The sequence below is a fragment of the Gossypium hirsutum genome, chromosome A11 (genome assembly GCF_007990345.1).
Source record: "Gossypium hirsutum isolate 1008001.06 chromosome A11, Gossypium_hirsutum_v2.1, whole genome shotgun sequence".
In the NCBI taxonomy this organism is placed as follows: Eukaryota; Viridiplantae; Streptophyta; class Magnoliopsida; order Malvales; family Malvaceae; genus Gossypium; species Gossypium hirsutum.
The window spans coordinates 10,622,198-10,641,953 of record NC_053434.1 but is presented as its reverse complement, the minus strand read 5'-3'; the positions used below and the strand labels follow the sequence as shown (position 1 = coordinate 10,641,953).

The following is a 19,756-nucleotide window of genomic DNA, read 5'->3' as shown; positions in this document are numbered from 1 at the left end:
ATAAATATTTATAAAATTATTTTTGACTCGGTTTTACGAGATAGAGGTCTCGATACCTTATTTTTACCCAATTTCTTCAATAATTTCTTTTTCTATCTAATCACTAAATTGGTAAAATTTTTCTATCAATATTTTCATATGATTTTCCTATCATATCAATTTTTAAGTAAAAATATTGAAATAAATTTCTCTTTAAATCGGATCTATGGTTACAAAACCATTGTTCCGATAACCTTGAATTTAGGCCATTACACTTGGCTCTTACAACACTCATGAAAAAGAGTTTACAGACACATGGCCAAAATAGTGTCCCTAGATACTGTCCATTGACTAGTGTTGAAATCATTGTGTGAGATGTTTTCAGTTAATCAGATAGAATAGTTGGTTCAAAGCATAGTCTATTATGTAATTTCTATTAACTTTAACATATTTTCACTAAGTGAATGTTCAATCGTAAGACACATTCATTTATGCAATTGATTTACAAGTTATCAAAATCTAGAATATTTTGAAAATAGGGGGAGATTATTGGAATATTTTCAAAATATATAGTATTCCAATAGTTGTTGAAAAGTTATAAGTAACCACAAGTTATATCACTTGGTTAGTAACCAAGTGTTATCACATTTCTTCTATAACAATCCATTTTTCAGTGGTACCAAAAACGACGATTTCAGAACCCCATTTTTGATGACCAAATCAGTAAATATTATTTATTAATATTTAAAAATCTATTATAATGTTATATTGATTTTTTATCCTGTAATTTTATTGAACAGTTAGTAATTAAAATATAAGGACTAAATCGTAAAAATCGTAAAAGTAAATCGCTATTGATTTTTATTTGTTAAAAGACTTAAATAAAAATTGTTCAAGAATTTAAATGACAATTAGACCATAATGTATTAGATGGAAGGTTGGTGCATGATTTTAACAATTGTTTTGTTAAAAATTAAAATACATTAATAAAATTAAGGCATTAATTAAAAGAAATAAAAGTGGAAAGAAAGAGAATGAGTTTCATTCTCATCTTCTCCACTAAATATCACTACTGAATGAATAATTGAGAGCTTCAAAAATTCCCTAGCATTCGTCCCTTGCATGTAAGTGATTCTAAAATCCGTTTTTCATAAATTTTATATTTTTGAGATCATTGTAGCTCGATTGTAGCTCGATTTAGCTAACTTGAGTATTAATTCATAAAACTGTTAAAGTTTATAAAAGTTACTGTTGATGAATTTTGAAGCTTTTGGTGTTTAAATATTAGCTTTTAAGCTTAGAAATGAAAAAAAATGATTAAATTGTAAAGTTTAAATGCTAGTTTCGAGTGTAATGACTAAAATGAAAATAATTTGAAATTGACATGAAATTTCTGTAATTATTGAATTTAGAGGGCTGTAGAAGGATGAAATTGAAATCGGATTGTAAAATGAAACTTAAATGTAAAAATTATGATTGTTTTAATTTTAGGGACTAAATTGAATAAAATGAGAAAATTTAGGAAATTGTGAAAAATGAAATTAACATGTTATATACATGGAATGAGATAGTATAAGCTATTAAAATTAATAAATTGAAATGAATTACTAAATAAATCAATATTTGAATCAACCGGTAGATAATCGAGGAAAAAGGAAAATTGTAGATTAGTCCTCGACACCTTGTTTACTATTGTTTTTGCCAGGTAAGTTCATATGATATAATTTTAAATGCAAATGTAATGTATGTGTTTGAATTATGGATCTATATACATTGAATGTGTTTTGAATTGTATGTAAAATAGTACAAAAAGGTGAGAAATAGACTGAATTGTAAAAAATCATTTTAATGTGTTAAGTGTGCCCGGATGAATGTAAGAAATGATAAGATACAATTAGCATGCCATTAGGATTATTGCGTGTTGTATAGTATATGATATGAGATAATACTAATGTACGAAGAATTCACAGTTTAAATCGAAATCCAATATTTGTTGCGAATTACCATGTCTTGTCTCTACGAAGACCACTGTTATTGATTGTCTCTACGGAGACCCTGGTGTGTTCTAAAGGGTTGGATTGTCTATGACATATGCCTATAGGCTTAGCACTTCGGTGCTCAGGTGTGTTTTGAAGTTATCGCTCGAACAAGCAATCTAGTGCGTTTTTGGTGGTTACCTCGCGTATCCGTATCTATTTATTGTAGTTCATCAGGCTATATAATTATTGTAAAACAAAAAATATCCGATTGATATTATGTATTGTATTTGGAACTGTATTGTACGTATTGAAATGTTGTAAAATTGTATCTGATGAACTCACATTACTGCTATGAGATGTGTTGACAGAAAAGTCGTATGGTTAGCTAACTCATTGGGTTAGTTGTGATTTGAGGTGAGTTTACTATTCTAGCTTATATGAACTTACTAAGCATTCGTAATGCTTAGTCGTTTATGTTTATTATCTTGTAGTTGTCTTTTGTGGAACGCATCGATCGGATCAATTCGAAGTCCACACTATCCATCTTCTAACTCGATAGTTTTTTAATTGTTTCGATCTTGGTTATGTGGCATGTATACAAGAGTCACATTACATATGTGTCATTTTGATTGCTCCTGAACTTGAGCCTATGTGGTACTTGATTTTGGATGTTTACATGTTATGTATATAAGTGTGTATGGTGGCCAAATTTTCAATATGTGATGGTTGGGTTATAGCTTAATGCGATGTCTTGAATAAAATCCAAATGGTATTTGTAGGTACGGTTTTGCATGAAAACATGATGTTATGAGATGTCGAATTATGATATTTTTTATCATGAATATGGCTTGGATTTTGAATGGCTATCATAAACATATATGTGTTTGTTGGAAATGCATCAAGCGACGAAAGAAGCATTTGTTTAACAGAATTGACATTGTTATACTTGAATACTTGGTGAATGTATTTAGGTCTTATTAGGCATATATGAATACTTGAATATGTGAACTATCACTGTATTTGACATGGAAGATAATTATATGTGAACTCTATATAAATAGTCATGAGGCAAACTATGATAATGTACGAGCTGTGTTTATATATGATTCTATTTCTAATGAATGTTAGAGTCCTAAAGTATATCAAATTTCTTATCCTAATAAACATCCACTTTATAATAAAATATTTGTCGAAACCACCCCCTTTTTGAATTTTTTTTTTAGGTTTAAAAGAGATGGGGAATTGACTTTTGAAAAACAAATACGTGGAGTCGCCACCGATCTTTGTTTTGGTGTGATCGGATCACCTAAGAATGAAGTTATTTTAATAAAACATTTTTAGTTTACTAAAACAACAACTCTGGTCTATGAAAATTTTAGAAAACGGGCTCGGGAGTCGGTTACGCATGAGGAAGGATTAGCACCCTCACTACGCCCAAAATTGGTACCAAATTGATTAAATATTGTCCTTATGTCTAAAATTAAAAATGTTTTTGAAATGTGGTTCTTTTTAATAACAGTTGAATAACCCGAGTTGATTGTCAAAAATCTTCTTGTTTCGGCGTCCGAAAATTTATAATTTGAAAATCGCGAAAGGATGCTCAACTATTCAGTCCAACGAAAAATCGAAACCCAGTACAGTATGGCACAATTCTTCGAATTTCCGAACATCAAACATTGCCTCACCTTAGAAAATACGAGTGAAATTTCGAAGGGATCTTGGATTGTTTTGAGCAAATGAAAAAGCGCAACCCAGCACGATAGGGCTCGATTCTCAAATCGCCAAACATCGAACATTGCCTTCGTTTTGAAAGGTTTTTAATAAACATGAATGAAAACCTAAAGGAATATTCGATTGTTTTGAACAAAAGAGAAATCACAACCCAGCACGATAGGGCATGATTCCCGAATTGTCGAACACCGAGTATTACCTTCGTTTTAAAGGATTTTTAGAAGACCTGTGGGATATTTGATTATTTTAAACAAATGGGAAATTGCAACCCAACACGTTAGGGCACGATTCAACGAATTGCCAAATATCGCATATCGCCTTCGTTTTAGGGATTTTAATAGACATGAATGAAATTTTGAAGTGATATTCGATTATTTTGAGCAAACGCGAAATTGCAACCCAACACGTTAGGGCACGCTTCTGCGAATTGCCAAACATCAAATCTCGACTTCGTTTTAAAGAATTTTTGAAAGGCGTGAGTGAAATTTTGAAGGGATATTCAATTATTTTGAGCAAACGCGAAATTGCAACCCAACACGTTAGGGCACTATTTCACGAATTGCCAAATATCGAATCTCGTCTTCGTTTTAAAGAATTCTTAAACGAATACTTATAAAACTAACTTAAAACGTATTAACTCGATTTGAAATAAGATGAAATTAATCATAAAAATTTGAATTTCACAAAAACCACATTTCAAAAACAAGGTGGAAAATAATGATTTGAGGTAATAGGCACATATAAGATACCGTACTTGATGAATGAGAATATTAATCAACTAAGAAAATAAACAATTAAATATAATTAACTTAAAAATATAACTCGACTTCAATTATGCATGGAGAACGACTAACATGACAATAATGAATAAATAAAATGCAACTACCGCATATATGGCATAATAAAATTATTAGAGGCACAACAAAATGCAAACCACGGAAACAATATGGTATAAAACTATTTCACAATAATGACGAATAAATGGACATATAAAATATAGATTGACAAATTTGTATAAAACTAGGGATATATATGTAACCCCTTTTTGAAACCGATATCATAGAATGAAAGTTTAAACCAAATTGCATGTAAAATATTTTAAATACAAGTTTATTTAGAAGTTAACAAAACATTTGATAAATGATATGATATATAAAAAAAATACATGACAAAACCTAATGCCCAAAAATGTACATAAATTTTAAGTTGGTCTAAAAACCACACATATCCTTATATCAAAACATTTAAATGATAGGCTATAAAAAATGCATAAGTAATACAATATAAAGAAATATTCAAAAATAATAATTTTGAAATTACAAAAAGGGTTTTTTTAAAAATAATTTTATATATAGAGAGAGTGAGAGAGAATAAAAAAATCATAAAATAGAAAGTATTTTAAAATGAAAAGTCTATTAAAGTAACAATTATATTGATATGTATACCTATGAGTTTAAAAGAGAGTACATGCAAATTTATATAGAAATGATAATGTGCCTAGGGCTAAATCAATTTGATTATAAATTAAACGATAGATTTAAAAAAACATGCTTATGAGTGAAAAAATATATGTATATGTATAATGTATATGTATATAAATAAAATCTAATTAAAATAGATTTAGAAATATATATCAAATATGTGTACTAATATAAGTGAGTATAAAAATAATGTAAACTTTATGCAACACATATGTACAAAACATGTTAAAATAACAAAAAATATATATACCAAAATACATAGATTGAGTCAAAAATTATTATATACATGCAAATACGTTAACTTTATTATAATAAATATATATATAAAATAACGTGTAAACAAACAAATTTAAAAGAAAATAAATAGATAGATATATGTATACTTACACATAGATGCATGTACATGGGATATTGTCAACTCATTACAATGTGTATATATAATATATGTCAATGTGTAAAAATTTGGTGCAAAATACATAAAATGTGGCGATGATATTATATACAAAAAATTACAATAATAAAAAAAAGAGGCAATCATCCAGGCAGTTGAAAAATATAAATAAGTAACAAATACAAAAGGACTGAGAACTAAAAGGATTAAATTAGAATCAAACAAAAACAATAGGAATAATTTGAAGACATAAATAAGGATAAAGGGAAATACGCAATGCGCACAAATGTCAAAGGACCTATGCTGGAAATATTCCAGGCCCCTGAAACTCAGCACACAAGCGCAGACTTAAATGCAAATGCGCATAAATTGACGAAACTAATTTCAAAGAAAAAGAACACAAATATCGGTTGATTTGAACACAGTGCGAAAGGGGAGGGACCGGCGTTGAAATAAACCCTCATCGCCAAAACGCGAGGGTCATCGGGGCACCAGGGAGCTGATCGGGTCAGGCTATCCAAACGGTGTCGTTTCAAGGCTACTCACCATGCCTTAAACGGCACCGTTTCACATCGCCGAATAAAAGAGAATAAGGTCCCTGAAAACCCTAGATTTTTAGTCAAAACAATGGGGAGAGGGGAACCCCAAAAGTTTTGCGCCGTTCGGCCATCATTTCATCACTGCGACGATGGATGATGGCCTTCGGTGACCCCTTTTTACTTGTCTGTTTAATCTAGCGTGGCATTTTTCGATTTAAACCCCGAAATCCCATCCTCGATTTCGATTTCAGTGAAAGGGACGAGGTCTCCGGTGGCTCATATGCGAAGGTAAGTCCTTTCCCCTTCACTTTATTTGCTTTCGAAAAAAAAAAACAACACAAAACGAAGAACAATAAAAAAAGAGGAACGCCCGCAACTCTAAATCGGAAAATCACCTTCCAATATAGGTGGCCTTTTCTTTGTATTCAATATGAAAATAGTCTGTTTGTATTACGTTCGTAAACGTGCATAACCGATTACAAGGTTAAAATCTGGCTTTATAGCCGAAAAGAAAGAGGAAAATAAATCAAAATACAACATTTTCTTTGTTTTGTTTTTTTTTTTGCTGCTATGTTTGCCTCATTTGTTTGCAGGTACAGAGTATGGGGCACGGGCGTGGCACCAGGAGGCTGGGGCGTACGGAGGCATGGAGCTGCTGTCCGGTTGCTGTTGCGGCACGAGCCAAGGCTGCTAGGGTTTCTGCCTTGGCCCTTGTTTTAGACATTGGGCCTATTGGGCCTGTATTTGGGTCCTAGGTTTTAAAAATAGGTCTAGGTTTAATTATTGGGTCTGGGTTTAGCTATTGGGCTGTGAGGTATTGATTTGGGTTTGTATTGGTATTTGGGGCATTGGGCCTATTGTATTTAGTTTTAGGTTTCGGACTGTAAAAATGACTATTTATAAATGGGCTGATGAACTGTTAATAAACAATATTTATGATTTTCTTGTTTTGTTTGTTATTTTAGTTTTTTGTATTTGTTTGCTTGGACCCGGGCAGAATTTGGGCCTTACAAAAATAAAATTGAGTAAAAGTGAAACAATTGTTATTTTATAAATGATAAGAGAAAATTTATGAAAATAAAAATTACCTTCTTCTACCATAAAAGAACATAATATTTTTGTTTAACTCATTTGAATAAAAAAAGTACAAATTTAATTAATTCAATTAACCCATTAAATCAATCGACCTTCTAAGTGATAGGATTAACAATATTTCAATATTCATATATAAGAAAACATATTTATCGAAACGGCAATATTAAAATATCTTATATGACTAATGGCTCGGTATTTTTGGTATTAAATAGAACGAAATAATGTATAGTGCATTTGTTTTGTATGTTAAATTATTTAAAAATAACAATAAACATTATAAATTTAGAGAAAATAGTAAAATAGAATTGTGAATGTGATAAAATTATAAATACATAAAAAATTAATGAAAATACAAAAATATCAATCCTACTTTAGCTTTAGCTTTAACTTAAAGTCCAAGTGCAAATCCAACCAAACCAAACCTCTACTACTACTATACATCGGCGTCGTTTCCACACAAAAATAATTCAATAAAAGCAAAAAGAAAAGAAATAGACAAAATGGTCCAATAAACCAACCCTATTTTCTCTCTCTCTGTCTCCCTGCTCGTCTTCCCTTGTCCTTGTATTTTCTTTTGTTTTTAGATAAATTGGGCAATTCTGGAATTGGGGAATAAAAGGCTAAAAGACAAGACACGATGATGTTTTCAACTCAAGGAACAAAAACCCAGTAAAGGGAGCTAGTCAACTGGTTGGTCGTTGATGATGACGACGACGGTGGATTACGGGGGACCGGGTCCTGGCCAGGTCCGACTAGTCGGAGACTATATTCTGGGTCCAAGAATCGGGTCGGGTTCATTCGCGGTGGTTTGGAGGTCAAGGCATCGACAACATGGGTTGGAAGTCGCAGTTAAAGAGATTGATAAGAAACTGCTGAGCTCCAAAGTCAGTGAAAGTCTGCTCAAGGAGATAAACATTCTCAGCACTATTAATCACCCCAACATCATCCAACTTTTTGAAGCCATTGAGGTCTTTCTTTTTTTCAAAAAAAAATATTTTTGATATACCCACTTTTTCTATTTCCTTTGGAAATTTGAATTATTTTATGACTGATTAATGCGTAAGTAATGCTGTGGCAGACTGAAGATAGGATATTTCTAGTGTTGGAATATTGCGATGGAGGGGATCTCGCTGCTTATATTCAAAGATATGGAAAAGTATCGGAGGAAGTTGCCAGGCATCTTATGAGGCAATTGGGTACTCTGTTTTGAAATTCTTTTACAATCTTTAGACAATTGCTTCTTTGAACCTCATTGATGGTAATAACAGTTATTAAATACAAATTTGATGATTGGGTTGTTTTTGTTTTAAGCTTATAATTCTAGTTGGATATTGCATGTGGGTTTTTGTTGGGAAACCTCATAACAACAGTTACAGCACAAACTTTTGCTGCTTAAGTAGTAACGGCTTTTAAATTAAATGTTTGATAGCTAAGGCAACGGATTTGCAATTTATATTGCTATTATTGTTTCACGTGTGATTTACAGTAAGATATTCTTAATTGCTTTGTTAGTCAAATGGATATGATGCCAAACTGGAGCCCATTGTTTCCTCATATCCCCAATTTTCTTTGCTTACATTCGTTTCTATTTAGCTTATTCAGAAATATCTGGAATGCCCTAATCGGTGGACTATCTTGTGCAGCTGCAGGATTGCAAGTTCTTCAAAAAGAACACCTTATTCATCGGGATTTAAAGCCGCAGGTATGGTGCTTCAATATCTTAGTTTAATTCCTTGTATGTTTAGTAGGATGTTGATTTTCCAAGTAGTATGGGTCATGTTTAAAGAAATGCAGGCATTCTTGTTTTATAGGACACTGCAATGCATTCTCTCTTGTTGTATATTAGTAGATCTATTTCGTAATTAACTGGCAGCTAACCTCTGTAGTTTATATGTGGTGAATACTAGATCATTTATTTCTTTTAAATTTATTGTAACTTTGCAGAACTTACTGTTAACTAAAGGATCAACTCCGCAATTGAAGATAGGAGATTTTGGTTTTGCAAGGTGAACACTTTAATTGGCCTTCTTCTAGTTGGCACAATGCTTAGTTCATGGATATGGCTTCATTTTGCAACATGCAGTATAATTTAATCTGTTTCTTTTTTGCTTTTGATACTTGTAAGGAAGAGATCTTTTTTCTCTTCTCATTTTTTTTAAAATTAGAAAAGTTAGGCTATCTAGAAACATGTGTTCTGACTTCCATGGAACATATGTCAGCCGTATTCTCTTGTCATGACCCAAAATGATTCAAACAAGTTCTGGTTTAGATAACTATATAACATTTTGACACAGGGATCGAAGTTGTTCATAGAAAGCTGTTGATATACCTTGTTTTGCAGATCCTTGACACCTGAAAACTTGGCTGATACACTATGTGGTTCACCATTGTACATGGCACCTGAGATTATTCAGAATAAGAAGTATGATGCAAAGGTGAAAGAACTGCATGGATTTTACTCCCTCCAGTCGACCCACCTCCTTTATTTTTCTTTAGCTAGCTTTTACTTGACTGTAATGATCAATGCAGGCTGATTTGTGGAGTGTTGGGGCAATCTTATTTCAACTGGTCACTGGGAAGCCACCATTTGATGGCGATAATCAACTACAGGTTTATGTGTAGGATGATCTATTTGGCTTATTATCAAAGCTTAAATGCTTCATAAATATTCATTGTGATTCTCTTCTGTATGCAGCTGTTCCAGAATATATTGAGGTCCACTGAATTGCAGTTTCCAGAAGGAGCCCTGGAAGAATTACATCCTGATTGTGTTAATCTCTGCAGAAATCTGTTACGACATGATGCGGGTACTGGTTACTAACGGTCTTGATTTTGGGTTATATGGAACCAATAATTATGCCTGCAGTTTGCAAATATTTGGGATCTTTAGTTTACTTGCAGTACTTGTAAACCCTGCAATCTAAAATTTAACTTAAATTTGCAGTTGAGCGACTGACATTCAGGGAATTTTTCGATCACAAGTTCCTTGGTGAGAGAAGGTAAAATCCTCTTTTAGTGCTTTTGATGCTACTTGTTTCAAATTCCTTTATGTAAAGTTGTCTAGCAGGCAAAGCAACTTGGATTAAGTTTATTGTATTATTATCTGTAGCAAAAAGGTGGGCCTTGAGCTGGACTCATCACGTCTTCAATCAGAAGCAATGGTTGAGAAGTTTGATTCTTCTGCCTCTGAGAAGAAATCTCCATTACCTTATCGGGATCTCATAGACATATCTAGCATAAATCAGAAATCAGTTAGTTCATTTGGATGTGGTAAGGCATCACAAACAAAGGAACACTCCAGTGTCAAAGGTGCTCTTGGGGCAGTGGCTCTTACTGGATGTGATAGCAAAGGAAAATCTGTTGATAACCAGTGTTCACCAGCTGAGCTCAGAGGTGCATTCTTCTGCTAAACAATGTTCCCACTATGCTCTTTTCTTTTCTTTTAATTATTGTCTTTTCTTTTCTTTCTATCCTTCTAATTCCTCATTTTTCCCTTCTATGGCCAGTAGCTGACTCGTTGGAAGGTATTGAGAAGGAATACGTTCTAGTCAATTCTCGTTCCGCATCGATGGAGACTTTCTCTTATTACCTGGAGACGTCCCTCCAAGATTATTCAACTTTGAAGTGCCAAGCAAAGAAGAGTGACCAGGAACCAGCAGTTTCTCTGGAGAAGGAGACCGCTGAAAGTTCTGTCGCTTCTGCAAAATCTCCACAGTTTCAGGGATCAGATTTGCAAACATCATCTGAATCAGCTATGCTAAGGGAAGTACAGAGACTTAACATATTGCATCCCTCAACTAGGCTGCAGTTATTGCATCAGTATGCACTGGCTATTGCAGAAATAGCTCAAGGAAAGGTGATCTTTTATTGTTTTCTGCTGAATAAGTACAGCCTATCTGTTGTAGACAGGCAATTGCATGACCTAGAAGAACATGGATATTGTATTTCTAGTACCAGAAATTTTGTCAGTTATAGAAGAATAGTGAAGTAGTAGCTCCCCAGTTATATCTCTGTCCTTATCTAGGTCATAGATGATCTGGCTATTAAAACTTGAGCGGCTCAACTTTCGGAGAAGCCTGCTTTTCTGTTTGGTGAAATTTTTAAATGCTTTAACCTTTTCCGTTTAGAAACATTGGATTGCTATAAACAGTTAACTAATACTCGTTATATTTTAGGATGTGAGTTCCATTTATGGCCGAGTCAAAGCCTGTTAGTTTTTTCAGGAAAAAACATCTGCATATCTGTTGTTGCAGATTATTGCATTGAGTGAAGCATCTCTCTAACATCAGTTGGGTGCAGTATAATGCAGGACTATTTGTAGAATCATTTTCAGTTGAACTTGTTGTCTTGGCTATATGGAAGAAAGCTCTTCAGATCTGTAGCTCTTGGAAAACCTCTGCTCCAGAAAATGAATCACCTGGAAGCAATTCAGGCAATCAACCTACTACCACTATTCAGAGTAGCGCAGGCTTGGCTCCAAATTCAGGTGACAATGTAGATTTAAATAAGCCTTCATCTGCTTGCATCTGGGCAGAGCAAGGATTTATTAATGCTTATGATCGTGCCGAGAAGTTGTCATGTCATCTTCAAGATATGGATGGTTAGATTGTCAATATGAAATAACACTTTGTTTATAACTTTCTCTTGATTGGGGTTTTGATTGGTCTGTCAAATAATTTCAGCTACAGCACAGATGCCTGATGCCATGGAAATAATATATCAAACCGCACTCACTATCGGGACAAGTGGCGCTGTGAGTAACTTGCATCAACGCCATAATTTATTTACTTACCCTTTGTAGTTGTGACTAACATAAATGCTTTCTTTTTCTTTATCTTTTATGAACTTGTTTTAGGTAGATGAGTATATGGAGAACAAAGGTAGTGCAGCGGCATTGTACTCTAAAGCAATGGTTTTACTTTCATTTATTGTAGGAGAGGCGGCAAGTCTTCCATTGAACCCACCATTTACATTGACTCCTGCCAATAAGAAGCGAATTCAGACATACATTAACAAGTTGCAGACTCATCAATCTCAGTTTCTAACAGCAGCACCGTTTCCTAAGCTGTCTGCAGACTTCCACACCAAATGAAGTGCTCTGCTTGTGTAAAAAAGTAATTTCAAAACTGCAGCAAGTTTTGAGCTGGGTCTTACGAGTATATAATGGGCAATACTAAATGATGTCATTCTATGAATAGACTTGAACTTGATATATCTAATGTATAGAAAAAAAATTATATTAACAAATACTGGCAATCGAACAAAATGATCTTATGTTCCATAGGAGTTTGATGTAAATAGTAGTATTCTTTCTCTTGATAGAATGTAAATTTGAATAGAAATGTAACCTGTACAGTCATGTTTTCCATAAATGGATATAATTCTTTCAATTATTGTTGGAGCCACTATCAGATGTTGATTAAGGATAGAACCTGTCTTAAATTCTTGGGGCAGACTCAACCAAGTAACCCTTGTCTTCTGAAATTAAATTGCAGTGGAGAAATCGTGTACCTGAAATAAATTGGATAAATCGAAATCATTCTTCGCAAGAATAAAAGGATGAGGGATATGCAGACCTGTATGGCATCAGGTGACAATTTTTTCATTATGTCGAAAAATGTCACTCGCCTACTCAACATTTCGTGCACCGTCTGGATTTCATTAATGGAAACAAGGAGATAAGAACTGAATTGATTTCAAAAGTAGAATATAAAGAACCATATAATCAAGTTTCAAGAATAGCGCACCTAAACATCCGGTTGATCTTGAGCTTGAATAGCAGCATCAATATTACCTTTCACTGATTTATCATGGCAGGACCTATTTTGCACCCAAAAAAAATCTAGTTAAGACTAGGAAGAATAAAATAAAAAAAGCAGTTAAAAAGTTACTACAAACCAGTGGATGTCCTGTAGGCTGCAACCGCAAGGCAGGCAAGCAAACCTTTCCTTTTCATTTTGCCGTTTCAATGCATCTAAAAGGTTATAGTGAATAAGATCACCAGAGTAGAATAGTAAACACAAGGGCATATATATGCTGAAAAGAACCCAAAGCAAGGGCCATTCAATACTTAAAGCTTCTTATCTATTTCAAAGGAGTTTTTAACTACAATTGCATTGTCCAGGAAAGTGATTAAGCCAATATAGACATATAGTACACACACTTAAGACATAAGGTCTCGTGAGCTGCAAGTCTTAAAATTAAACATGGTAGTAAATCAGACACGGGGAATATTAGAGATCACAAGCAGCAAACAGAATTTCCTTTGTTGATTGCATGCAATTGCGTAATTCAAGTCGGAGCTTCCCCTTCCAAGCGTATCCTCTTGGGATCTTTCTCTTCACCTTGACTGCCTGTGTTCATCACTCTGCTTTCCTTGGCCTCCACAGAACACCTTTTGTAAGGTTTAAATCCTGTTTGACGGGCCTTAAGCTTTTCATGTCCTAGCCCAATCGTCAGCAAGCTCTTGTCCACAATGTTCTTAGCTTTTGACAACGCTTTTTTCTCAACTCCTTGATGGTCAGAACAAGATCTGAATGCCTCGCTGGAGAAGTGTAAAATTGATGTCTCTCCATTATTCTGATCTGAATTTTGCTCATCTTCACCTACACTTTCCTTTTGCTGCTCTTTATTCTTTCTGTCATGAGGAGGAGAAAAGCTTTGCGGTAGTACTTCTCTCGAGAAGAGAGCTTGAAAAGCCAGTCGGCCCTGACAAAAAAAAAACACAGCTACCAAATAGTAGTGGAGCCACAAATGTAACAATATCACAATAAAAATGAAATGAAAACAAAGTTAAAGCTGCATGAAAAAACACACGCATCAACTCACCCCTTCAGATACCTCCTTCCAAGAATCACTCAGGTTGGTACTGCTTCTGCCACGACGATTGCTACATTCAACTTGTGGATGATTTGCATCAGCTGGCTTCGGATCTTCCTTGTCTTCCTTGTTCTTTTCTAATACATCTATCTCCACGTCGCTAGAAGAAGGTGTATTGGAACCACATGAAGATCGGTCAACTTGTTTTCCATTCTTTGTTTTATTTGGATCTTGAGGCTCAGTTGCTGCAGTTGCTTTCACTTCAGTATTTGCTTTTGCCTCACCACTCTCTTCACGGTCTGATGATGATGAAGTAGGTGATTTAGATGCTGATGGTTGACATTGCATAGCTTCAGCATATTGAGGGTCCAACCGTTGATCCTGCATGGATGGATCTTGACCAGCATACATTTTTCTTTCCATATTTGCAGCCGGAGCTTCACCATTCTCCATAGGAGTTACTGCAGCTGTGGATGCAGGAGCACAAGTACAGCCAGTCTGCAGAGGAGCACATACGGAAAGCAGTCCATGCGCAGCCCACCAAGCAGTGGCAGCTGCTACAGTAGCAGCTGCAATTGCAGCCATACTTGTAGCAGAGTTCATTTGTCTAGAAGGAAAACCTTTCTGGTCACAAGCAGGAGAATCATCAGAATTTTGAACATTTGCATATGGCCAAAATGTAGCCGCAAAGCTTGCTGCAGCATGAGCTGCTGGATTCTGTAATAAAGTAGATACAACGAGACTGGAAAATGTGGAAGAGACGTGTAGAAATGATCGGTAGTCCTCTTGATTGGGCTGAAGATGCATAAAGGGAGTATGAAACGTTGGAAACGCCTGATGAGTTGATCTTGGTGCATTATTCTGATGTGCAGTGGTAGCAGATGCCGCTGGATTTGCAAACAGGTTAACTTGTCCATGAATATCGCCCATAGGGTGAAATATAGAATCCTGAAAAGTTATATCCATGGAAGGATTTGGAGCACATGTTCCTGGGCTTCCATCTAGGACATGCACAGCAACATGTTGAGGATTATTATGAGTGGCTTGCATCTCATCTGTACATGTAGCACCGTCCATATCATCTTTTCTCTGAACTTGAGCTGGTTTCTCATATGAAGTGCAAGAATTCTCCAAGTTTGAAGGCTTACTTGTATCTTTATTAATTGTCTGTAAGACATCAAGTTTATAAGCCTCATAAATTTTTTAAAGTTCAAGAATGACATAGGATAGAATTCATATTTATCATGATTTACTACCTCCTTTAGTGAAGGTACAAACTCCCTAAGAGGGCAAGAATTTCTAAGCACTGTTGATGTTGGTATAAAATTCTTGTTCACAGAAGACATGGAGGAGCAGTTTGCTTCATGGAGAAGGGTAAAAACCTCAGAGCAATTATCATCTAGAATTTCTTTCAGATTTGAAGATTTTTCATCTCTGCTAGGTCTCTGGCAGAAAAAGGAACATATTAAGATTAGACAATATGTGGAACATAACAAAGGACATGCATTAGATAAGTGAGGTATATGAGGAACTGAAATTAACCTCTGGGAGAGGTTCTTTCTCCAAGTTGAACGCCTGTTTGCAATGCAAAGAAGATACTGGAGTTTCAGATTTTCCATCCTTTGCTCCCATCTGCACTGAGGTAGCAGCACTCATTTTCCGAGGGTAAGGGTTTCTCGGTTTTCTTTTAGGACGTGGAGGTGGAATTTCTATATCAAGAGCTTGACCAGTTGGAATGCCCTTAGTAAGTGCTTCCTTCTCCAGCTGAGAATGGAATATTTGTTAGTAGTCTAAACTCAAATGAAAATGGAGAAGTAAAATATTTCTAGTCATTGATGGTGCCATTTATTTTCTCTGGAATTAATTTAGATAAGGAGACAAAGTTGTTTTTCTAATATGAATAAAAAAATATAATCCAACTAGAATAATACTAAGCATTATCAGGAAACTAGAAGTCCATGCATAATTTCTGTAACATCTACTTATAACTCTTACAGGAGGTTAACGCAAAATTTTATACACCTGCTGTCAATATGGCCCGTTTTACATACATCAGACAATTTTGTGACAGTTTTTCCTACCCTCACCTAAGAAAGTATACACACAATTGCAGCTTTTAAATCAAGTAAGCTCATTCCATAAGGTGAATCCTTTAAGCCACCTTTTAAGAGTTATTTACAGTTTTCAGTCCTTAAAATCCACATTGAATGCTCTCAAAAAGATCCTACACGATATAACATTTTGACTGTAGCAGACATACAAAAAGGCCACAATTGAACATACATGCACAATCATTGACTAAATTAAAAAAGGGGCTGGTTTAGCCAAGCAGTCAAGCTGACTGCTTGGCTAAACCAGCCCCCAATTTTTATTAGGAGAAAGCTTTAAAATGGCATAAATATAGGGGAGCGAGAGGATCAGTCTACGTATAGATGGAAGAAAATTACCAGTGGTTTCTTAGGAATCACAGTTTAAGTTCAGGATGAATAAGTTCGATTTTCATAGAGCTGATTATGAAGGAAACAGTAATTGACAATCACTGTCCATGGATGTTGAAAAATTCAAGTTGAAGCAGAGTCAAAACTTTGCTATAATATAGCCCTGATGCACGCCTTAGTTCGGGTCAGCCCAAATTCTCTCCTTACAACCTCAAAATGGGTGTACTTCATTCTCTATAATAATTCAGGCTACATGTCGCTACGTGACTTTTATATGCCAAAAACCCATACATCCAAATCCTCTGTTATGGTAGATTAAGTGTAAAATTACATCAGCAAGTTCAAAAGTGAATAGACAACTGGATGCCTGGTGTATTAAATGATAGTGAAATTCCAACAAGGAAGTAACCATTTAAAACAATGGAGAAAAATGGAGCCACGCTCCTTTATTTTCTCACAGCTCAGATTCCTATGAAGATAAAACCTTCCATGCACACATCTGATCACTGTTTTCATACCCAAATAAATGGAAGTGAAGTAGCCGACATCTCCAGAACAACAAAGCATCTTTCTAGAGAGGGGAAAGGCTTCACCTAAATGTGGTAAGCAAAATTACTTTGGTTATAAAATTAGTATCAAGGTTGCTGCCTTTTCTAGATATGATAGAAGTGCTTCTTCGCATAATTGGCTATAAATCTGATCACTGATACAGAACTAATGTTTTAACAGAAAGCTATTGAGTATTTACATGTATTAGGTTCAACTCTTTCTCCTCAATAAGTTATTCAGATGTGCCAGGGGAACCTCTATAATATTCTCTTGGTTGCAAGTAAGTGCTAAAAACAATATAAACTATAAAGTAGAGAGTAATCATAATATTCCCAACAATTGAGGGATCAACATTTCATATACTTATAGCAGAAACAAGAGTTAAGAAGCAGAAAAATACATTGAATATAAGCATAAGCAAGAAGGCACCAAATGACCTTAGAGAAGAATTTTTGAGCATGACTCCTGATCTGCACAGCAGTCTTAGTTCCTATGTGTTCTGCGAATCACCAAGTAAACAGAAATGAGAGAAAAAACAGATATTTAGTTAAGACACAGAAAATTACTAAAGCATTTCATATGGAACTACTAAGTACTAACAAATTTTAGCTCCAATCCAGCAGTTGAAATATTTCTGTATCTTCCACCTCCACCCACCAACAAAAAGAAATAATAAGATGGAAGAATAAGTGAAAACCTTCAATGCGTTGCCAAGCTCGTCCATAGAGCTTCAAGGCCTCTAGGAACCTATTATGCTCCTCCTCAGTCCACCGTTCACGTTGTTTTGTAATCGTATAAGGCTTCCTAGTCTACCATTCAAAACGAAAATTAATTAAATAATTGAGGTTGTAACAATAAGAACTCCAATTTTTTTACAATTTCAAATTGCATAATTTAAAAGAAATAGAAAACAGTTTCCTCATTTGATAATTAATACCTTAATTAAAAGTTCTTCTCCGGAGGAGTATGCGTCCATTTACAGGACCTGGGAGCTCTACCGCTGCTTCAAATCCTCTGTAACGAGAAACGGGTAAATCGCGAAACTCCTTTCATTTATTTCGACATCCAAAACTACAAATAGCAATGCCGATTTTGAACTCCAAAAAACCTGATGATAGCTATTTACTGCTGCAAAACACAAAAGCCAACAACAATCGATAGATATCCGTCTCTGGTTTTTTTTTCATTCCAATTAATTTTACTTCCTCATCATTCATAATCATAATAATTAATAAACAGACTGAACTACATTATTTATAATCACATAGTAAACTTTGAAGTAAAGTTAAATCTCTGGAAAATAACAAACAAATAAATAAAGGACATCCACCGTAACAAAGAGAAGAAACGGCTTCTCCGAAAGATTAAAAGAAAAATCCTTTATTCAGAATCCTCACCAAAACGAACCCGTAGACGCCAAAACCTTTCGAGAAATGAGAGGAAAAAAAAACTTTGATTAGTAATTAACGAAACACTTGCACATACATCCTTCCGATAAATGCAAAACTTTGCCGTTTTAGCAACCAAAAACATAAATAATTTTGAGGGAAAAAAAGATCCTTTACCTTCTATTTGGTTGCCATGGGGGAGGGGGGGGGAATCAAACACTTTTTCTTTTGTAGCTCTGCTCAACTGCGTATAAGGAACATAAACTTAAACTCAGGTGAGCAGAGTTTTTAACAAAGCAAATTATTTTAGGTGGCAACCAAACGGAAAATAAAGAAAGAAATCCTGAAAATGCGGTGGAAATACCTTGACAGATAGCCATGGAAGACGATAATTCTGGAAGCAACGATCACGCATGAGAGAAAGAGTTCAACAAGGACCTGTTAGAGAAATCATATTTTCCGGCAATGAAGAGATCGGAATCGACACCTGAAAACAGTTTTTTTAATGGATAAAATATTTAAGAGAGTGAAGAAATAAAGCTGAAGTTGAAAGCTGACTCGTTTCTGGTGAGACCTAAAACACCAGAAACAACAGTTTGGGGAGGAGTAAAAGGAGAAACCTCAGCCACTACAATTTCCTGTGGAATTATTTTCTTTAAAAAAATAAAGGAAATTGGGCGAGTTAAATTTTGTTTTGATACAAAGATAAAAAAAGTAATTAGGAAGAATCGGAATGTATGAGTGGGAAATGAATTTCAACCTTGCGAAAGAATTCATTTGAGCTGGCTGAGAAAGAGAATGAACGGTGAACGGTAAACAGAAATGAGAGAGGCAACAGGATGCTGCCAATTGGCAGTAATTTAGTGGCTGATTTAGGTATAGCCCACCTTTGCGCTTTTTCTCTATTTTTTTTCAACTTGTTTGCTTTGCTTCTTACCATTCATTTCAAATCTCAGCCACAAGTTCCCATTCTGTGAGGTTAAGTCCGTAAAAGCGCCTCCACATTTGCCACGTGGGACCCTCTTTCGACGTGTGACTTCGCCGCCTGCCAGATTTCCCCGGTTGTATCCGTACCACCAAGTATGAAAAAGTGGATGGCATTGCGCCAGCGTAGCATGGGCAACCGGTACGTGGCCTTTTTGGGTCAGATACGAAGTCATGCACTAATATCGGCCTCGGGCTAAGCAGCACGAGACGAGGGGACAGGATGTCAAGTTCGACGTCTGCGGTTCATGCACTGCCACGAAAATTATCTCAATTTTAGAGTTTTTTTTTCAAAAATATATATAAAAATATATAACAACTTCTTAATTTAACTGCTTACATTACATCTAAGGATATATCATCATTAAGAAAGCAACTCCCGC

The 19,756-nt window shown here is 34.9% G+C and overlaps 2 protein-coding genes and 1 long non-coding RNA gene across 17 annotated transcripts; 2 read left to right on the top strand and 1 right to left on the bottom strand.

Annotated features, from left to right (window-relative positions):
- The first annotated feature begins 5,883 nt into the window (after positions 1–5,883).
- On the top strand, positions 5,884–7,039 carry LOC107922885 (uncharacterized). The gene is made up of 2 exons (XR_001691454.2): positions 5,884–6,388; positions 6,694–7,039. It is a non-coding gene; the product is annotated as an uncharacterized lncRNA (long non-coding RNA).
- A 619-nt stretch (positions 7,040–7,658) lies between these two features.
- LOC107923950 (serine/threonine-protein kinase ATG1a) lies at positions 7,659–12,588 on the top strand. 6 transcript variants are annotated; one of them, XM_016854166.2, is made up of 13 exons: positions 7,659–8,163; positions 8,274–8,391; positions 8,839–8,897; positions 9,140–9,201; positions 9,537–9,630; positions 9,725–9,805; positions 9,891–10,002; positions 10,140–10,194; positions 10,305–10,588; positions 10,702–11,051; positions 11,495–11,795; positions 11,878–11,948; positions 12,051–12,588. In XM_016854166.2, exons 1-13 carry the CDS (start codon positions 7,897–7,899, stop codon positions 12,285–12,287), a joined length of 2,091 nt encoding a protein of 696 aa, XP_016709655.1. In that variant the 5' UTR covers positions 7,659–7,896; the 3' UTR covers positions 12,288–12,588. The 6 variants fall into 6 exon arrangements, with proteins under 6 accessions (XP_016709655.1, XP_016709656.1, XP_016709659.1 ...); XM_016854167.2 differs by having other exon boundaries at positions 7,670–8,163; positions 10,705–11,051; XM_016854170.2 differs by having other exon boundaries at positions 7,670–8,163; positions 11,495–11,681; positions 12,130–12,588.
- A 674-nt stretch (positions 12,589–13,262) lies between these two features.
- LOC107923949 (protein LATE ELONGATED HYPOCOTYL) lies at positions 13,263–19,173 on the bottom strand. 10 transcript variants are annotated; one of them, XM_041081020.1, is made up of 10 exons: positions 18,754–19,173; positions 18,567–18,633; positions 18,399–18,424; positions 17,939–18,129; positions 17,699–17,810; positions 17,439–17,500; positions 15,557–15,778; positions 15,271–15,459; positions 14,024–15,181; positions 13,263–13,903 (listed from the first exon to the last, which is right to left on the bottom strand). In XM_041081020.1, exons 4-10 carry the CDS (start codon positions 17,975–17,977, stop codon positions 13,487–13,489), a joined length of 2,199 nt encoding a protein of 732 aa, XP_040936954.1. In that variant the 5' UTR covers positions 17,978–18,129; positions 18,399–18,424; positions 18,567–18,633; positions 18,754–19,173; the 3' UTR covers positions 13,263–13,486. The 10 variants fall into 10 exon arrangements, with proteins under 10 accessions (XP_040936954.1, XP_016709654.1, XP_040936955.1 ...); XM_016854165.2 differs by having other exon boundaries at positions 17,402–17,500; positions 18,332–18,424; positions 18,754–19,114; XM_041081021.1 differs by having other exon boundaries at positions 17,939–18,126; positions 18,332–18,424; positions 18,754–19,113.
- Between the last annotated feature and the right edge of the window lie 583 nt (positions 19,174–19,756).